Source organism: Paralichthys olivaceus, chromosome 20 (assembly GCF_024713975.1).
Source record: "Paralichthys olivaceus isolate ysfri-2021 chromosome 20, ASM2471397v2, whole genome shotgun sequence".
Lineage (NCBI taxonomy): Eukaryota > Metazoa > Chordata > Actinopteri > Pleuronectiformes > Paralichthyidae > Paralichthys > Paralichthys olivaceus.
In genome coordinates this window covers 4,586,039-4,606,916 of record NC_091112.1, presented here as the reverse complement: position 1 = coordinate 4,606,916, position 20,878 = coordinate 4,586,039, and the positions used below count along the sequence as shown (strand labels likewise).

The 20,878-nt window shown below is 42.5% G+C and overlaps 1 protein-coding gene across 3 annotated transcripts in view; it reads left to right on the top strand.

Moving 5' to 3' along the window:
* The window catches only part of ext1c (exostoses (multiple) 1c), a 72,528-nt gene that overhangs the window by 7,490 nt on the left and 44,160 nt on the right, over positions 1-20,878 (top strand). For all 3 annotated transcript variants that reach the window (XM_069516841.1, XM_069516840.1, XM_069516842.1), the window contains exon 2: positions 3,020-4,419. In XM_069516841.1, coding sequence (XP_069372942.1) covers positions 3,473-4,419 — 947 coding nt within the window. In that variant the 5' untranslated portion in view covers positions 3,020-3,472. The remainder of the gene's footprint in view (positions 1-3,019; positions 4,420-20,878) is intronic.

Genomic DNA, 20,878 nt, shown 5'->3' with positions numbered 1-20,878 from the left:
AAGGCAAACGAGTGATCAAAGAATTGTTGGCCTTGCAGAGTGAATTCCTCATGTCTGTGATTTAGTGTTTTGTCCCCTCTCTTTATCCCACCTCCCTTTTGAGGATGAAGCAGGAATAATTGAAAAAGGAAAAACAGCACAAGAGTAGAATTGTTCTTAAGTTGAACCCTGCAGCCAGCTTTGCATATAAGTAGGAAAAAAAGAAGAGGAACTTGAAGGAAGGAGTGACGAGAGGTAGTATAGGGACTGAGGGATGAAGGTAAAGATGGGAAACAAATGACATAAGGTGGAATCTCGGAGCTGTGGCTCCCGCCCTCACCTTTCCTTGAACTCAGTCCCTGCACCTACAGGCCCCTTTATTCAATGAGCCTTGTGCCTTTTTCCACTGCTAGTCACCCAACCATAATGATCCATCATTGATCCATGACAGAGGGACCTCTCTCACCACTTAAAGCCACTTACGTGTGTGTGTGGTCATAATACGTGTGTGCCTTCTCACTGATTTGCAGCTCCAAGGATGTTGTCATGTTGAGGCATGTCCTCGAGTTTCGCAGGCTTACATTCGTCATTGTTGCTCCTTGTTAATGGCTCCGCTGTGCAAATGTACAGTCTGTCCTTCACATATAGCAAATGGTAGAAATTAACATAACAGTGCTTTTAACAGTGCAGAGGTTTTCACACATCTGGAGCTTTCAGATGAGAGAACTATCTTTTCTCAGATTAGTTATTTAATTTGATTCCATTTAAATAATGGGCAATTTCATGCCTTAATATCCTGTAATATTATCTTCAATGATTATTTTCAGTTCACACATTATCCTCCATGCTCCTCTAAACCTACAATATCTCACTGCCTCAGAAGTATTGCAGAGTACTTTTGAAATCAGCTCAAATATGAGCCCTGCGCTGCTAATATTTGATAAGTTAAATGGAAAGGAGAGTGTCAAGGGACGGTGTTTTTTATGATAGCGTCCTATTGTGAAGAGGTAGTTTAAGGAACAGAAATTGAAACTGGTGTTGTTGATCCAACGGTAATAGAGAGACCTCAGTGCATTTAAATCAACGTAAATATGCTTAATAGACACCTGAAGGGAGAAGGACAAAAGCGATGGTGTCCTTATGTGAAATTGCTCGGCATTAGATTTGATAAGGCAATGAAATGAATACTTCATGCCCATCAGCATTACCATCATCATAATGATACCCTCCATCACTTTTCTATTACACCTACCTGCCATCACTATCAATTATCCCCACAACCACAAATCACAAGGACAGCGCTCATACACAGCTTCCACCCGAGTGTATCCTGAGGAAGATTGAAGTCTAATTGTATGCATTGGTGGCAGGGGATATAAAGCAAGGCAAAAAAAGACAGAGAAGGAAATCAATGCCTTAACTAAAAGAGCAAATGCATTATTGATGAGGAATATGTAATGGGATCCCAAATGTCTGTTTCTCTCCAGCGTGGATTGCTTGCAGCTTTGGTGGTTGTAGCTGGAGTAGTAGAAACAAGGGAAGTGCCAAAAAACGTCTGCTAACATCTCCACTTTCTGGGGCTTCAGCAAACGCTAAAGGCTTCACATGTGCAGGACAAATGTATTCAAATAAAGGCTCCAAACCGCCTATAGGTGCTAGTGCGACAGATTATTCATCCTGACAAGCATTGTGGAGCCTCTGCCGCTTCACTTAACTGATAAGCTAATGTTTTTGTATGGCGTTTTAACGTCATTGACTTTATCCACGATCTTTCCCGCTGTGGTGTCAAGGCTAAATTCTTTCCATTACTCCTAAGATGTACAGTGTTCAAGAGCAGACGTCAATGTCAGCGTATAACATCAAGCTAATTTTGAAGCTTACGGTTTTTAACCTATTTTCTCCAAAGCTGAGGTATTCACTACTCAAAATACAGTGCACACACACAACCATGAGTAAAAAGCAGGTCATTTTACACACACATCTCTATTTCCTCTCAGCTTTTGAGGTGTGGAAGTCAGAGGATGAGTTGTTTACCCACGTCACCGGTGCGATGTTTGTTTTATTGCAAACGGAGGAGGCAGGCATCACTTCTGCTTGGCTGGAGAGGAGGCAGAAATGAGGAATGTGAATGAGAGGTAGAGAGAGAGAGAGCGGCCAGGTGAGACCTGAAAGCTGCCTTTGTGTGGCAGCTGGCAGGAGGAACACTGCCCTTCACTGTGAGTTGTTCTCCCCCCACACACACAAGTATACTGTACATATAGGGGTTTTATGGGGCTGATGTTTGGCAAAAATATGAGGCTGAAAAACCGTTGCAATTTTGCGTGTGTAACAGCGAAAGCCTTCTCCGCGCCTCTCCAAGGTGAACGGACGTTTCAGTGCCATAATACGCTTCTGTTTTCCCTCCGCATTTCCGAATCTCCATTTCAGATGCTAAACACTCTCTCATTTTCCCCTCCACTGCGCCTCAACTGTATCTGGCTCAGTCCAACTGGAGCTTGAAGAGTATGATAATATCTAGTCCAGGCTGCTGCTCCAGGTTTGACATGCCATCGTAAAAAGACTGTTCCAGAAGTCAGCGCACATCACGGCACACATGGCCAGTAAATATCCATCATTTTTCACAGGGAACGCAGAAGCCAGAGTGGGACTGAGATATGTGGCCTCCATGCAGAGGAGAGATCAATGAATTGTGCTTTTCAATTTTCTCTTTATGAGCTCAACCTGAAGATGGATCGTGACAGTTTAAAATCCTCTGTCTGCTGCCTGTGAAATATTCACCAGCTGTGCTGCTGTATTACTTTTTGATTATGTGTGTTTTTCTGTATTAACTCTGATTGAGGTTGCAGAGGACATATGTCTTTCCAAAATGAAAAGCTATCCAAATGAAAACATACCCAATGAGCTATCAAAAGTGTTAGTCATAGTATCTCTGGAGACCGCAGTTTCATAACTAATCCCAGAGTATGTCTCCGTGTTGGCTGCGGAGCTGCAGCGCTCTCTGTGTACTGATCTGTATTCTTGTTTGTTTACTTCTCTCCAGGAGGGGCCCTGCAGACAGCAGTCGCGCCAGGCACCATGAGGCAGCGAGCTTGGCCTGAGAGAGCGGAGAAATCACCCTTCATCTCGCTCAACCAGGCTGGGCGGTGGAAGAAATGCACACAGCAGAAGCAGTGGCAGCAGCAGCGGCAGCTCACAACACAGCAGAGACAGGCTAATATACACATCTGATAGTGCAGTGGAGAGCAAATGGGGAAGGCAGAAAGAGACTGAGAGAGGGAAGTCAGTAACTCAGATCGCGTCATTTTTGTGGCCTGGGCCACACTATGAGGAAGTGATGCCCTTGTTAACACATTGTCCTCTCGTAGAAGCTCCTTGTTAGAAGTCACAAGTCAGTCCCCCACCCCTGTGAGGCTACAGAGCTGAGGGGCAGAGGAAAAGGAAAAAAAAAAAGGACGAGAGACAGAGCGGAAAAAAGAGACTCTGACAGGCCCCCATGCAGGCGCGTAAGAAGTATGTCCTGCTGGGCTTGTGTGCGTGCTGCTGGCTGGTCCTCTTTTACTGGGGTGGAGGCGTCCAGCTGCGTCTGCTGCGGCTGCTGACACGCCAGCGGGGTGAGGTGGTGCGCCCCTGGCCCAACTGGACTGACCGGGCCTTCCTGCCCCGCTATGCCCACCTGGACGAGCTCCAGACGGACCCTGGGACGGCTGAGTCGCCCCGACAGCGGCGGCAGGCATGGTCCGCCGTTTATAAGGACAGCCGCTGCCGCATGGAAACCTGTTTCGACTTCTCTCGGTGTCGTCGCAGAGGCAGAGAAGGATTCAGGGTGTATATATATCCATCGGAGAAAAATGATCATGTGTCAGAAAGCTACAGGAAGATCCTTACGTCAATAGGAGAGTCGCGGTACTACACATCTGACCCCCGTGAGGCTTGTCTGTTCGTGCTCGGGATAGACACCTTGGATCGGGACCAGCTATCAGGACAGTTTGTGCCCAATTTGGACGAGCGTATTCGTGGTTACCCGTTGTGGAATGACGGGAGGAACCACCTGATCTTCAACCTGTACTCAGGCACGTGGCCGAACTACACAGAGGACCTGGGCTTCAATATCGGCCAGGCAATGTTGGCCAAAGCCAGCCTCAACACAGAACACTTCAGGCCAGGCTTTGACATTTCCATCCCGCTGTTCTCCAAGGATCACCCACAGAAGGGGGGAGAGCGGGGCTGGCTGGTCAGGAACACCATCCCGCCGCGCAGGAAGTACCTGCTGATGTTCAAAGGGAAGCGCTACCTGACGGGCATTGGCTCTGATACCCGAAATGCACTCCATCACATCCACAATGGGAAGGACATTGTGTCTTTGACGACGTGCCGCCACGGGAAGGATTGGGAGAAGCATAAAGACTCCCGCTGTGACCATGACAACATGGAATACGAGAGGTAAGACAGGGGTCACATCGCCAGAGGGGATTAGAGAAATGAGGAGATGTTAAAATGAGACGCTAGTCATGGTGGCACTATACAGCGATTTACAGGAAACACGGAGTCAAGTGTTATTTTGTTATTAGGATGTGGTGTTGTTCCATTTGCCGTCTTATTTGAAGTTTACATGCTGTTTTGTTGCTCTTTCAGATGTCATATTGGCGTGTGTGTGTGTCCCACTGGTTATTTTTGTCTCTCTTTCATGGCTGCACTGTTTTTGAAGACTTTACGATATTTGGCAGTTGCTCTTGAGATCAAAGATTCTCGATACAGACTCAAGAAATTTAGATTCAGGTCAAGATTTGCAGTGTCTTGTCTTGTTCTCCTGTTAAAAGTACAGTTTAACAGTGTTTCTTTTTTCAGTGACTGACCTTGAGCTTTTTATTATTCAATAATTCTCCTGGCGTGATCGAGACATTAGAGTATTGAACAAAGTTGTGGAAAAGATTGGCCGTCAGTCATGTGCATACCTCCGACAAGGCCCAACAGTCCTATTAAATTCAATGAAGCTGCACCAATCTGCAGATATTCAGGTATTACTCCACCAAATATGTGATGTTTTTCATTTCATTTTATTATTCCCAGGGAAATCTGTGAAAATGTCAAAAACCCAACAAAAAGGGATAAAAAATGTCCTGGATCCACCCCAGATTTTTATGTTTTCTTACACCGCCCATGTCCCATTCTTCTATCAAGTTTCATCAAAATCCATTTGATAGTTATTGTGTAATCCTGCTGACAACATCCAGCAAACCCCAGCGGACAGGGTTGAAAACATAATCTCCTTGGTAGAGGTAAAATCCAAGTGAACAATTTACCATTTCGTTTTTTTGGCGTTCACTACTAAGACATTAATCACAACTGCAACAACAGCGCGTAATGAGCCAAAGCAAAGGTCGCTACGTAGAACGACTAAATACCTCAAAGAATAATCAGATATTTGTGTGTGGCTGTTTGAATCAGACTTTACATTCATTTATATTACTGTTGCTGTTACTGCATGGAGAATAATAATCTATTTCCACTTTAACTGCAATTCTATTTCAGAGTTTGCTGTTAATATGGTATGCAGAGTGAACAAAAGATATGGGAAATGCAATTGCTGCAATGCTGAGAGTGATGATCCATTATTAAAACTAATTAAATTTCAGCATATGACCTTTGCCACTTTTTGAAAACAATTCATACGTAGAGAATACACAATATATATCGGCTGTGTGGGCCTTTTTCAAGAATGCGAGCACCGTTTTTACTTAATAGTGAAAAAGCTTCATTTGCCAAATGTACATTGCAGCAGCTTAGTTATGTCTCATCCTCAGAGTGTTTTTTCATATTCCCCTACTGGCTTATTAGAGTTCAGGCAAAAATAGATGCATGCACTTGAAATAAATCATACAATACAATGTCACATCCTGCCTCCTGCATGTTCTACCCAGGCTCCACCCCACTCGCCTGAATGTACCGGATATTTCCCTGTGGTGACCTGTAGTGACCTTTCCTCGCCCAAACAATATTTTGCTGCATTCATTGTTTGTGAAAGGCAATTATCTAAAGCTGTAAGGATGGAGAGAACATTGGATACTGGGGCTTTCAAGATTATTAATGTAATGGCTTTAAAAGTACTTTAAATAACCCATCAGATTGTATATAAAACACTATATTGTAAACACTATATTCAGTTACGGCCCAACTGTGATTATTATTTTGTTCAAATTTCAAAATTGCCTGATACCACACACGATACAAACTTTTATTGTGCAGTAAAAGTGTGAAGCTGAAGTGCTGACATGAGCTCCTCATTATAAAGTCTTCGCTCGTCCATTCATAACAGAAACCAAGAACATTGAAAGACAGGAAATGGGTTTTACAAACAGAAGGACTGAGTATTGAAAGAGGGAGGAAAAGGAGTTGTAGAACCATATGGGCTCTGTAGCAGCATGAGCATAAATTCAGCTCAACTATGAACCGCTCCATTGTTCCATAATAGGTGAGTAAACAAAGATGGGTTTCGTAGGATTTAATTTCCTTGTCTGATTCATACTGTGACAAACAGACGCAGAACAAACTGAAGTGCGGAGTCGAGGCCGACTTATGGAAAGCTGTTTAAAAAGTGTTTACATCTCAAACGCACAAAAGTATCGTGTGTCTGAGACCTGATTTTCCGTTGATAACCTCGTCACTGTGTGCTGCAGTGTAAATGTGTGGTCACAGCAGAAGTGAAGAATGAAAACTACGACAAGAACTTTGTTGTTTATGTTGTTGACTTCCGTGCTTACATTACCCCAAAGGTTTCCAGCAATGTTCAAACCCAGAGAATTCCCTTTATTCAACGTAACGTTCGCTTTACCCGTGGCTTTGCTCATCCCTGCGATAACTTCCAGAGCAACAAACACACTGCTAGCCTGTTAGCCAGTATGCTGTTTTTGTTGCATATTGTACGTTTAAGTTAAATTTCCATGAAAATAATAAAACGTAAAAGAGTCCTGTGACTTGTTTTACTGTATGCTACATTTAAATGTGCATCTGCATCACTGGAATGACTCTCCCCTTTCATTCATAAGGAAAACCGACCGCTAAACCTTAATGTAAACTTAAACCAGTGGCAGTTGGAAGTTGTTTTCTCAAATGATTCCTTAAAGCAAAGTATATTCAGACGATACAATATGACTTTTCAGGTAGAGTTTATCCCCGACATCAGCCGTTAGGTGGTGGCTCTGATCCAAGCACACTTAGATGTGGCCTATACCTTACGCTTGTTTACATTGGGCTGGGCAGCAAAGGGATGGAGCCGCTCGGCTCTGTGAATGAGCTCATTTATTCCACACAGTCCACTCACTCAGAGCAGGGGGGGGGGGCGACGGTGCGGAGGACAGCAAGGGAGGTAGGGTCAGTCCCATGTGGTATTTTTTGCGGGTGGATAAGGCTCCGAGGGTGTGAGGGTGTGAATAGAGGAGGCGATGTGAGAGACAGCTGCCGTTTGTAAGAACACACAAAAAAGGTGGATGTTTTTTTTTTTTCTTTCTTGCCTTTTGTATGAGGTCTCCTTTCTCTAGAAAAACGGGGCTTTTAGCCATGGAGAGAGAGAGAGAGAGAGAGAGAGAGAGAGAGGTGTGAAAGAGGGTCTCGTGGTGGTTGAGTGGGTGGGGAGGATTTTAAATCTCTTATTAAGAATAGAGGGGGGACAGAAGAGGAGATCGGTGGAGTCTGCAGAATTCAAATGAATGAAAGAAAAGAGGACAATTAAAAAAAAAAAAACTCAAGGTGCATTTTCTGTGTCAAACCCAGTTTCAGGTCAGAGTCACATCACTACGCTGGTCTGGTTTATTCTTCCCACATTAAATCTTATCCTCTTTTATTCGTCGAGATCTCTTTCGTCAATAATCCAGCAACTGTACTAATAATAATGGTCCAAGTCACTGAGCAACCGAGTCTTTGTGTGTGTGTGACTGTCACTATTATGCATGAGCCTGTGTGTTTATGTGTTAGACTGTGTCACAGCCGTTGAGGCTCTTAGAAGGTGGTATCAGGTTAATGAGCACATGCATCTGGTACACCAGCAGATTAGCCCGGAGGGACCCGGACAAGACGGCAACCAATGGACAAAGGGCAAGGAAGGAGGTGGTGGGGGGGGGGTTGGGGTTTGCTCGTACGCACAGAGATGAACAGACAATTGTGAATCGTTTCTCCCCCTAAAGAGGGAACCTGAACGTAACACCAACCTTTTTACACATGTAACAGGGCTGTTGATTTATTATCTGTGAGGTCAACAAGTTTTTTTAATTATTATTTTTTCGCGTTAATGTAGAGTAGTAATTAAGCAACGGAAATAATAACCAATAAATAATATGACTATTATCATGATTTAGTTTGTTGAAATAGGATGAGCCCTAATTCAAACTAATACATATGAGAGAGATGCTAAGCTCTGCTCATTGGTATTCATTCATATGCAACAGAACCATTTAAAATGAAATGTTTGGCCAATATGGGCTTAGTTGCACTTTGAGCATGTGAAATGATGTTTAGTATCACATGAAAACCTGTGGTTTTTTCATGTGTGGGTACACATTTCCTGTGTTCGCACCAGTGTAAAAACCAGAAGGCAATGTTTGTACTTGCAACCTGAATGTGTGCATGGAGTATTTCTACACTCACGGAGGATATACAACCACAGACTGTTAAATAACCTCAGATCATCATTTCACACAATCAACAGCACCTCAGGCTACATGCACACTAGTATATTTTTCTTTTAAATCCTCATCGCTGCTGCATTTGCATCTACTCTCCACACTAGTGTTCAAGCGTCTAAAATAGTTTAGAAGAGCTGCAGGTCCCGTTGTTGCTTGAACACTTTGCGGCTGTTGTAGACTGGACAGGCAGAAATAGAGATGGTTGTAAAAGATGTCACAGTCACCTGCATTTGTTTCCTGATGATGTGAGTACAAGCAGTGACGGCGAAATGCTGTAAACAGTAACAGTTCAGCCTCGTTTTTGCTCCAAGAAAACAAATTCCCTAATGAAACAGATTAGATGTCTATCCCTGCCTTTCGTTTTATCTTAATTTAACTGTATTTACTGATTGGTAAATGGAACCTGAAAATTTGCCAGAGGGAAAAAGAAATAGGAGCACAAGGTGAAATACTTTTCTATTCAGTAACATTGGGTGCGATTGTGTATGTGTGTGTGTGTGTGTGTGTGTGTGTGTGTGTGTGTGTACAGAATTATGGATGACAGGAGAGAAAACAGAACAAAGTAGCAAAGAGACAAGTTGGAGGTAGGACACAGTGATACCCAAGGCAATAAGAGTGTGCAGCAACACAGGAAAGGAGAAAGGTTACAAAAATTGGGGGGAAAAGACAGATACTGCAGGCAACCTAAGGAAAAAAGCGAGAACGAGACAGGGCAGCAGAAAGGGTAACAGAGAGGAAAAGAGGGAATTGGAGGAGAAGGGGATACTGAAGCGAGGGAGAAGCTGTGCTGCAGCCTAATGGCCTAGTTTCCCTCACTTAAGAGAATTCTCTAAGAAAGGGAAGAGAAACGTGTGTTGTATGGTGAATGTAAATGAGTGTGTGGAAAAACAGAGAGAAAAGAGAAGGGAGGAAGACAGAGAGGGATATTTAGCAGTTACAAAAGGTGCCACAGAAAAAACACAAAAGATCTCAGGTTCCAATTTGGACCAAGCAAGAACCCGAAGAGCTTGTGGATTTAAACGAGTGAGAGGATGTGTAATGGCAAAATGCTCCAGCTCGCTGTTTGGGTCTTGGCGTACATGAGGGCTGGTGTAGGAAACCGATTGGTTATTATTCATGACCTTCCTTGAAGCAACTCAAGGTTGAAAGAGAAAGAGTGAGCAATCAGACTTTAAAACCAGGCTAACAGCTCAGGATGAACGTGGCATACTAATAACAAGCGATGGAACTGAAGGGCGAGGCAAGAGGAGCGATGTATAAGTATGAGAGTTGATTGATAAGATCGTGGCCTAAGGTGGAACGAGTCAATTTCAGTAAACCTGGGCACATTTATTTTTCAACATAGTCCCTTCCTACAAAGTTCAGCAGCAGCATAAGGATCCAACCTATGTAGGAATCAGACCTTTTGAATGGACTTCTAGGATGTGCCCTCTTCATCATACTGTAAAATCCTACAAACTCATCATTCATCCCTCGTATGTTCGCTACACAGGATGTTGGAAGTAAATGCTTTAGACATGCTCTCGTTCTCACACATGAAATTTAACAGGACACTTGTCATCTTTCATGCTGCCATGTGCGTGTAAATGTTGTGTAATCATTCCCACAAAGGATTTCGGTCTAGTGGGTTAAAAAGGAATCAGCACTGGGAAAAAAAAAAACAGCGTCACTCTTATCTGCTGGCCGACATTTAAAAAGATGGCTCCCTTGGCTGTGTAGTTACCGCTCTTGTACACGCACAATTTAAATTAATATGTGGGTGTGTGTGTTTGGATCTGTGCTCACTGTACCCTAGTGTGTGCAATCAGAGAATTTGGCAAACCAAATAAGAAACGCTGTAATTAGGGCCTGTGAGATTGTACTCCTGAAGATCCTGTGGAGTGTATGATTGTGTGCGTGTGTGTGGTTTGTGTGGCCCATGTCTCTTGTCTCTGTTTAGAATACTGGGAAATGAAAGGCAGCCTTGTGGCTCTCTGGCACTTGTGCAGTCCATCCTTCATTCTTTTCCTCCGCTCCAGCTCGTGTCTTTCTGATCCCACACGTTGGTCTCGCCTCCTTCCCTGTGCTTTTGACAAGTCTGATGAGATATAAAGTATTTATGAGGTCACAAAGTGCTTCATAGTGCAGAAAAGGTTGCATCCAAGAGCTGGAAATGAACCGACTGGATCACAAACCGTCGGCATTGATGGACTTCTTGGAACATTGGATCAATTGACGATGTGTAATTTGGAAGAGGTAACTTGTAGTGAAGAACCCCTCTGTGTTATCATCAGACTCTGCAGTTCTGACACATCAATTGTGTCTAGTCGATGACTATATAAAAAAAATTAAGCACCTACATGGCAGCAATTGAGTATAAGGACTCTTCTAAGCTTTTCCTGTTGGGAAAGGTTCCCTCAGATTAATCCTACGAGAAGAGAGTCCTCACCTTGAAGCCTTTTTTCTTCTATATGAAAACCTACATTTGTGTATGGTGTAAATCAGTCACATAGGCTTTTAAAGACATTGAATAATGTAAAGTCCTATTTCCATATGGCTGCTCAATCACTGAAGCATTTGGCTAATTGGGTGATGGACAAAAATGTTCTAACCCATTTAATATCTGTGAAAGTCTCGTGGGCCACTGCTTGTTTTGTCTTTCATGATCTTTGTTGGTGGCAATGAGAGGACTTCAGACTACACCTCAGTTGATTACATCCAAACCACAGTATAATGTTTCCTGACAGGATACAGTATGAATTTAAGGTTTTTGGGTCTGATCTAATGTGGAATTCCAGTGTTTATATGCTATTATTTTTTAGCCGCAACTATGAGCAAGGGAGACCCATGAACTCGCTTCCAAAAGTCATGTTTAGCGAGATCAAAATATCAATCCAACCTCACATCAACTTGTATGAATGATGACTTTGGCCGTAACATTAACTTGGAAGTGTTGGTGTTGGCAGAGGCTCGCGCTCTATGATTCTTTCACTGCCGATCTCCAAACCGCTCATCTGAAAGGCTAAAAACCCCACAGTGCTCATTCCTCAGTCTAAGGCAAATGAAATGCTGTGTTCTCAAACACAAGCCAGTCAAAATCTGCTTGTCATCTCTCTTGTTTGTGTTCAAGCCCTCATTGTTCTCTCGCCCGCTGCTGACTGTTAAATCATATTTTCGCCTCCCACTTCCTCAGCACTGCTATTTCAGTTCTCATCCGTCCATCCCAATCCATTTTACAGGGTAGGTTGTAATATATCTATCTAGTCTGGGGGCATTTATTGTGACAACCATGTGACACTTGAGCCACACCATCAGACGAATTACGACGGGTAATCGAAAGCTTCAAACTTCAAACACAAACAAGGTTGGAAAATGTAACTTGACAAACTTGCTGGATAGATGTAGCTCCCACATTCAGGCATTTGGGATGTTTTTTTAATTTTAAACCCTGCATTATGCTGAACACCCTCTTGTGCTTGACAACCATGTTAATATTAAGGAGACATTCATACATAAAGCTTGCATGCATAAATATTCTGCAGCTCACAGCACCTTCTCTTCCTCGGTCTCTTCTTGACACCTTTGAATGTATCCTCTGCACAACCCCATAACTTTTGCCCCGCTATTGTCTTCCTCTTACTTTTTTCATACTGTAGTGCACAGTGTTTTCCTCCAGTCGACTGCAAGTCAGAGCTCCAGTAGGTTATGTTTAATTTATCAACAGACTCCACTTCTCCATGAAAGCAACACTTTCTTGACAGCACAGCTGCGTCTGTGGTGTTAACCACAATTGTCTTGAACACCATTGTGTTAATTACACGCACATTTATGCACAAATGCATGTTCACAAGCACCGATGAACAGTCTCTCTTTGCTCTGACTTGCAAACCGATTTATTCCAGCTCTCAAACCGTGTTCCCCAGCCCTCCTCGCCGCTCACCCTTAGTACATCTTTTGAAGATGCAGACAGCAACCAGAAGTTTAAGTGAGGAAATGTTGTAGAGGATATGAGCCTTCCAAAGTTTCATTTATTCGACTCAAATAGATGTGACCAAACAGGATTCTAAAGCATGCTGCCCTCTAAGTCATAGAGCTGTAATCATTTTGCATTTAATTTTGAAATAAATCCAGTTCAACAATCATCATTGTTATCACAGGCAATAGATCTGTGCTTACATGTTGAAAATCATATTTATGTGCAGGTAATGCAGTGCAGCTGCTTTGAAAGAAATTACCTTAGTTCTAATATCCTCTGTCTGTTGTTCTGGCTGTGTTCACTTATTTAAAAACCTACTGAATATGAATCCAGTCACCACTTAAAAAAAGTGCATCTGGTTTTGACTGATCGTCTCAGGTACAAACCATAACTGAGAAATCCAGACACAGCCTCCGTTTATTTCAAAGGCTTTCAAGGATTTTCCAGTTTAATCCATGTGGACTGGATGAGTGGTGCGGCGCCTTTACAGTGAGGCTCTGTGGCTCAGTGATAATGTGGGAGATTTGGTGCAAAGTTATATGACACTATTATGACAGCACATTCTCAGGAATAGTACAAAGTGGACGGCAAACCAAGCACGAAATAACATGCTGGATGAGAAACTTGAAAATAGCCTGACGATTTGCCAATTTGGAAATTATGCCTTTTTGCACAGCTTGGGAATCAATGCTATAAACTCTGTTTCCAAATGAATGCAAACGACCTCTGTGTTCTCTTAAGCAGACAAGTTGACTTATATTCAGACAAACATTCTGTTTTTTTATGGAGAAGTTATGATGGGTCAAATTATGTGTGTACTATTATGAAGATATAAATTCCCAATAATATCTCAGGGAAATGGGCTTTGGTCAAATGTGGGCACATCTTGCTGTGGGTAGGGATTTATCTGAAAGAATCCAATAAAAAAAGAAATGATATTCAACAGTGGCCACTTCAGAGTCTGGATGCTCTGTTTTTTCTCAGATTTATCTAGTTCCTGAAGATTTGGAGAACATTTTGTGAACTGAGTCAAAGTGTGGGGGCTGTTTCTGACAATTTATGTAACTTTCCAAAACCAACAACTCATTTCGCACAGCAAGTGTACGGACGTGCTGAGGATGCAAACTCTCTCAAGCTCTCTTTTTTATTCTTCACACTGCTGCTCTGTCCTGGCTGAAATTTCAGCCTCATGTAATGATTTTCAACTGATGTAAAATTGAACAAAATATATCATAAACTTTTTGGTCATCATTTTACAGACCTTACACGATGAACAAGTTTTTTTGTTGTCTGAGATCTGGATAAGGTTACACTGTGTTATCTGCAAATCGCAAGGGTACATCTAAGCTTTAGTGAGTGATACAAGCTTTATACATAGATTTCGAATGAGAAACAGATGCCGCTCTTCAATATCACCTCCTTATTTCTTGGTTTCTACAGCTCAAACGTTGTTTTCCCTTTACAAATCTTAAATGCGTGAAATATATGACTATGGCCTCTCAGGTGCCGATCAGTTTTCTTAAGGTGGACCGTTTGGCCTGGGGGCTCCCTCACTAGTATGGATGTCCTCTTAATGGGTGTCTATTCAACCCCCTAATCGGGCCTTTTATCAACACCACAGCGATCATAGCAGGAAAAGCCTCTGGCGACCTTGCTTGCTTTTGTTGAGGCCAACTGGAGCGTAAAAAGCTTTGACAATGACAACGCAGTTTGGAGAGAGAAAGAGAAAGACATGAATGGCTTGCGTAGTTAAGGAGTCGAACCTCCAATGAGTGCCCTGGATTTCACTTGTTTACCAGTTTTTTGATGGCATCTATTTGACCTATGACCTCACCACCATATGCTGTGAGAGACTAGGGTTTAGAATTTGTTAAAGGCGAGGAAAAGATTAACGATACCTCTGGGTTTGAGGAACTCTGTGATCAACCAGGATAATTTAAGGGAAAACCAAATCTCACATTTGTTTGTGGTTAATTAACTTTTCAAAATATAGGTAAAAAAAAAAAACTTCACCAAAAGAAAGATATGCAGAAACCACTAGAGTTTAGAAGTTCAAACCATTGAAAGAAGCCTGCAGTCAAATCATTACTTGCAGACACACAAATCAGACCAGATTCTGCAGCAGTCCCGCCGTCCCAAACACATTCCAAAGATATATTTTTTAAGCACTTTCCTACAAAACTAAATTGCCTGAGATATCTGGTGCAAAATTAGGTCAGAAAATATCTTGTAGTGTAAATTTGCAATAAGATGAAAGGGCGTTATAATGACAGCCTCTTTTTTTCTCTCTTTGATGTGGGGAGAAGCGCTTTGATTGGTTAGTCTCGAGATGAGTGACTGATACACAGTGATAATCCTCAACCACTGGAGGGTTCAAAAGACTTTCTAATATTCTCTGCACTATCAGTAAAATAATCTGTAGACGCGGTTTTTTAATAACCTTGAGGGATATTGGGGTTAAACTGGGATTTGGTTGAGGGAGGGGGTGTCTCAGTAACCTCTAATATTCTTCATGCAAACAATTTCATTACTCTCCATGTCAATGACTAAATTATTTAATTCAGACATCTTACCTACTGGAGCTTTTGTCACAATGCTTGTTAAATAAGTGGGTGTAAGGCAAATTTTATCTGTTTGCATTAGAGTCCCTGATCCTGATCCGAGTCCTTTAACATTGGGTAAACTGAGTCCAATCAGATACTGTTATTTACACAGCATCAGATATGCAGTGTTGATTAAATATTTATCATGGACACTGAAAGAGCAGCTAGTCCCCTACCTTTGGCACACCTTATTTTTTATGAGCTACTTGATCCAAATACAGAAGGTCCTGGTTCAGAAACGACTAAAATGATCATCAATTATTGAAATGATTTGAATTAAAGTTTAAATGGGAGGTTTTGACTCCACATTCACACACTTTACATGTGTTTGCACTGGGCTCCAGTAGAGACAGGCTGAGGAGGAAAAGTGAAGCACGATTGGGAAAGGATCAGGTTTTTTTATCAACTTTAATTCAGCTGATACCAGAACTTATGAAATCTATGACAAGGCTGTTTTATAAGAATGTCTTGCAGTTTGCTTTTTCAAAAATGAATTTTAAGGCTACAGTTTGTATGTGCAGGAAAGAAAGTAATAAGGAAAGACAGCCATGGGCTGGCTAGCGGTCAGTTTGTTTAGTTAAAGTTAAAGTCGGCATCCACAGCTATAATTTAAGCAGAGGCCCTGTGTCCAGAGAATAAAGATGGATGCCAAACCATTTCAATCCCACCTGGTGGCTGGCTGCAGTATCATAAACCCCACCTCCTCCATTTTTGCAGATGTGACATGATCCCATCACCGAAAAACAAAAATCCCCAAACTAAACGAAACTAAAATAATGTTATGAGAACAACTAGCAATTGGCTTTTTATTACCTTCTAGGCTGCAGCTGTTGTCTAGAGAACTGAACTTGAAATATTTAAACTATCAGTGTCTCACAATGAAAAACTTCCCTAATAACGTTTGATGGTAGTTTTCTGTGATGTGTGTAATTAAAAATGTAGTTTTTTTGTAATATTTGGTTCCCTGTGAAGTAGTAAATATGTTTCTTTGTACCTAAAGTAGCTTCTGGGGACAAGATGTGCTCGTTAACTAAAATGAATATGTTGGCAACGCTTTGTTGGACCTGTAAAGTAAAACCTGTTCTCAACATCCCGCCACAGAATAAGCAACAGATAAAGCCGAGTCATTTCCATCTTCTTTTCCCCTGGAAAGTGACATGCTGGCATTTCTCCTCAGTTCATAGTGCACTCCTTCAGAATCTATTCGGACTGACAGCTCACGTACGCACCGTCCCCTGCTTCCTCAATCAAACTGTGCACTTCGGCAAGTTGTTCAGTTCCACTTCATCGTCCCCTTAGGTGTTTGAAATGCCATTATGACATTAGCAGTGGATAACAGATTGTTCAGAGTGATTTTGCCTTTCGTGTCATTATCCGAGGAGTACTCATTGTACTTTTTACGCTCATACTGAAGGAGTACACAAGGTACTTTATAATTAATAAGTGAGCAATCTGTACTTTAATGTGAAACCAGACATTCTGTACTGTTGCGGTTGTGCTAATGTTGCCCACACCTGCTTTAACACGGTTTAACAGGGAAAGGGTGGGAACCACTGCATGAGCTGTGCAAAGTCATGATTACAAAATCTTTATAACATAGTTCACTCTTGGAGTTTTACTAAGTGCAATGCAGATGTTTTGTGTCACTCATAGGTGGAGTTCATGTATATTTGTTAAGCAACCTGATCCAAAGATTCTAGTATCAATGTGTGTGATGCAAGAAAGTCAATAAAACGAGTCATATTGACATTTAAGGTGTATTGATTGATTTACCATATCAACGTGAGTAACAAACACAAAAAACATTGCACCTTAAAAGAGTTTTCTAGCTAGCTAGTTTAGAATATGAGTATTCAGTTATAGTGGAGTTATTTATGGGAGGAAGTGGTTTATATAATCTTCTAAGCACAACTTAACTGTGTTCATGTATCTATAACAAATATCACAACTACACCTCTGCTGTTACTGTAGCCAAGCTCAAGAGCACATGATACTGTATCTGTGCCCCAGATAAGGGCTTTAGGTGCTACCTACCGTACGAAGAATGGGTATGAGATCATGAATTACTCATGAGTTCTGGTGTTGAACTTTTACTTAATGATCGGTGTGCGGGGACTGCTCGGTGCCTCTCGCCTGTCTCCGTCCTCATCACCTTTGATAAATGAGAAACAAGTTGAGAGAGAGAGAGAGAGAGAGAGAGAGAGAGAGAGAGAGAGAGAGAGAGAGAGAGAGTCAAAACTTACTCAGTTGCTCTCAAAATGTCTTGTGCGCTGTAGTCTTTCAGAAACTGCACCTTAGACACAAACCCTGTATGCCACAGTCGGATGGCCCACAACACTGAACAGTCACCTACAGCACACTAGAAAACAACCCACCTCTAAATGGCACTGCACCGAATATAGACACATTTTGTCAGGTATGTGTGTCGTGTGAAAAATGAGCTTTCTGTTGCCTCTGCCTGCTCAACCTACAATTCTCTCCTGCAGATTAAAACTTCAGCAGCACACTGAGCTCCTTCACACCGCAGCGGGCCCCGTCTCATTCCGATCCACCGTTCATTTCAGTCCTCATTTCCTTTACATTATACACACCATTAAGCATATTAAGTTCAAAGCCAGCCATTGCGCTGCTCCATGCTTTTAATGATATAGCCATCTGTGTGCAAATCCATTCCTCAGCGAGCAGGTGCTCAAGGGCAGGTTAGTAAAAAAAAAAAAAAAACTGCTTAGTCAAATGTAGGGATGTGTCTAAAATTGAATGTGGTTTAAATGATACGAATAAATAAAAGACATCACTCTATACCCATGCTAGCAAAAGAAGACTCTGTTCCGCATCGGTGCATTGCTAATATCATGCTAACATGTTCAAAGTGACAGTACTAACATGTTGATGTTATTATGTTAGCAAAAGTTAACTAACATTAGCTAATTTCCACTAAACAGAAAGTACAGCCAAGGCTGATGGAAATGTTATTAGCCTCATAGATTTTGGATGATTCATCGGGCTAGCTTTCTGTAACCACATGGTTACAATGAATTCCCCACAACGACGTGTGTGTTGCATGTACTAAATCACAAATACCTTTAGCCTACAGAGTTTCATAGCAACCAATCAATCAATGCAACTTTTGAGATATTTCTGTCTTTTCAAAAGTAGTGAACTGACCGACTGAGCCACACCCCTCGCATATGGCTAAAAATGAAAGTGACTTAAAATTCTTACCACTTCATTCGGGCACCTCACACTCCCAACACACGAGTCATTCATTCTCACCCTGGGGTATTTATTTCCTGCTGTGATATGTTTATACCATTCCTACTATGAGCCCGCTGTTGGCATCTACTATAATGACCTCTAACAGTCCGGTAGTCGCGTTCGGTGTCAGTCCCAACCTTTCATCCAATGACAAGTACCAGATTACACACATACATACTCGTCAGATGCCCTTACACTCTCTCTCCGTCTGTCCTGTCTTTGCTGTTGCTGCTATTTCTTGCACTTGATCGTCCTCTCAACACAAGATGCATCCAGTCACACATGCCCCTGCTCATGTTTCTCGCTGTGTGCCCAGCCGGCAGTGTCCTGCGGGAACGGCCCAGCCCTGCCTCCATGTGTCCAGCTGTCCCCTGGTTATCACTCTTTCTGTCTCTCTGTCCACTGGCTGCCAGTAAGCAGAGCACTCTGTGTCCGTCTCTCTCTCTATGTGTAATGACCTTCCTTAAGTTACTGTAAGATGAGTCTTCAAATGATTCCATCCTTTGCTTTGTTGTCTTGTCTTTGTCAGTTGTGTCCTAATTCAGGGGCCATCGTGGGCCACGTAGACCACAAAGGCTGAACTGAAACCAGACTGTCTTGTCCATTTTCCATTTTTTGTGTCACCAGCTCGTCCCACCGTTACCGCTGTCGCCTAGCAACAGAGCAGCTGTTAGACATGGCGTGAAAGTTTTCGGGTCCCTTGGTTTTTTAACATGTACCGTTATATCCTGAGTTGAGTGTTACTTGCCGCCGCCGTTATCTTTTTGAAAAAAAAAAGTTTGTCACCGAAGCACAATGAATCCTGGGATAGGTTGACCTGAGAAGGATCAACCCGCCTGCATATGTCAGCCGCATTTAAAGGAAATGGGTTGCTGTGATGCAATTGGTTATGCAATGCAGCGACTCTTTTTGTTGACCGTCATTCTATAGCTTCCCTGCCCCCCTCGCCTTTCTCTCCGACAGAATATCATTTTATCAAGTGCAGTGTGTGTTGGTTTGTATCGTCTCCCCTCTTTTATTTTCCTCTTTTCCTCATGTCATTTCCTCTCCTTCGCTCCTTGGTTATTGCATTGCTCTAAGATTGGTGGCGTCCACTCGTAGAAGGAGAATTCAGCTGCAGCAATAGTGCCGTCTGTGATATTTTGTAAATCCCATGTGGACCTCACTTTACCTGCACCCACTGAGCCTCTACCCACTTACCATCCCCACACACTACTACACACACTCCATCATGGCCTCTAATAGGATAGAGGCTGATGGAGCAGCCGGGCCTGCTCAGCAGACAGTGGTAGAGTGAATCTATATTCAGTCTCTGCACTTCATCCTCCTCCTCTGGAGCCTGATGAACTCAGGGGAATCCATGGAGCCAATAAACGTCCTGTGATCTATTGAAGCACCCTCCCTGGAATGCAATCCATACTCCATGGGGCAGAGACTGTTTTCTGTGTAGGCTGGAGTGTGTAGAAGTGACCATTTTTTTATTTGTGTGCGCAAAGTCTAGTAGTCAAGGTGGAGGCATGTGTGAAGAGAGCCACTAAGTGAAAGGGACAGAGATAATGAGAGAATGGACTATAGGTGATGAGTCTGTTTTCTCAGTGCTAAGACTATTGGTTGAGCAACAATGTAAGTGTCTCATAAGATACAACGTCCCGTGAGAGTGGCCTCAGTGGCACATCGCCTCTTAAGCCTCGAGCAATGGAGATTAAACATGTGGTGTTTTTATCGATCCCTGTAGAAAACGTCTCTTCACTCAGAGGTTGGGAGGTCCTCCAGAGCCACATCATTCTCATCAAACCATTCAACTGCAGCTTTACTTTGAGATCTTTTTCCTCTTGACATCTTGATCTGAAATCAACAACTGACATGTCACCTGGGCTTTCTGTCTTGTTTGAGCAAACTGCAGTTTTTATGCCCCTGTGCTAATTTATTCAGGTTTTCCCTTTAATTTGTCACCCATTGACAGGCTCTGAGGTTGTACCGTAACCATTATTTCTTGGTGGATTTTCATTTCCCCCTCTTGTTGTGAAGTGACTGACAGTGAGTAATGAGTGTTACGCCATTTGCACACAGATATGAAACCTCTCATCCTAGGTGCAATGGGATAACAATTACAACAGGGGATAATACATTCATATTAATTCTGTGTGTTCTGGATTATCCAGCTCGGCCTGTTCTAGTGTCTGTGGACGTCAGCCGTCATGTTATTATTCTCACATCAGGAGAATAAAAAGTTATCTGACTGTTTTTATAAACAGCTTGCCAAACGTGAAGCCAAATTCTCTCAATCGCCCTCTGGTGGCTAGCTGCAGTATAGGCCATGAATGATTGTAATGTTCGTCCAAGTAATTTGTTAGTTGATGCAATAAAAACGAGGTGAAACTTCATGATTGACAGCCGAGACTGACTGTTCA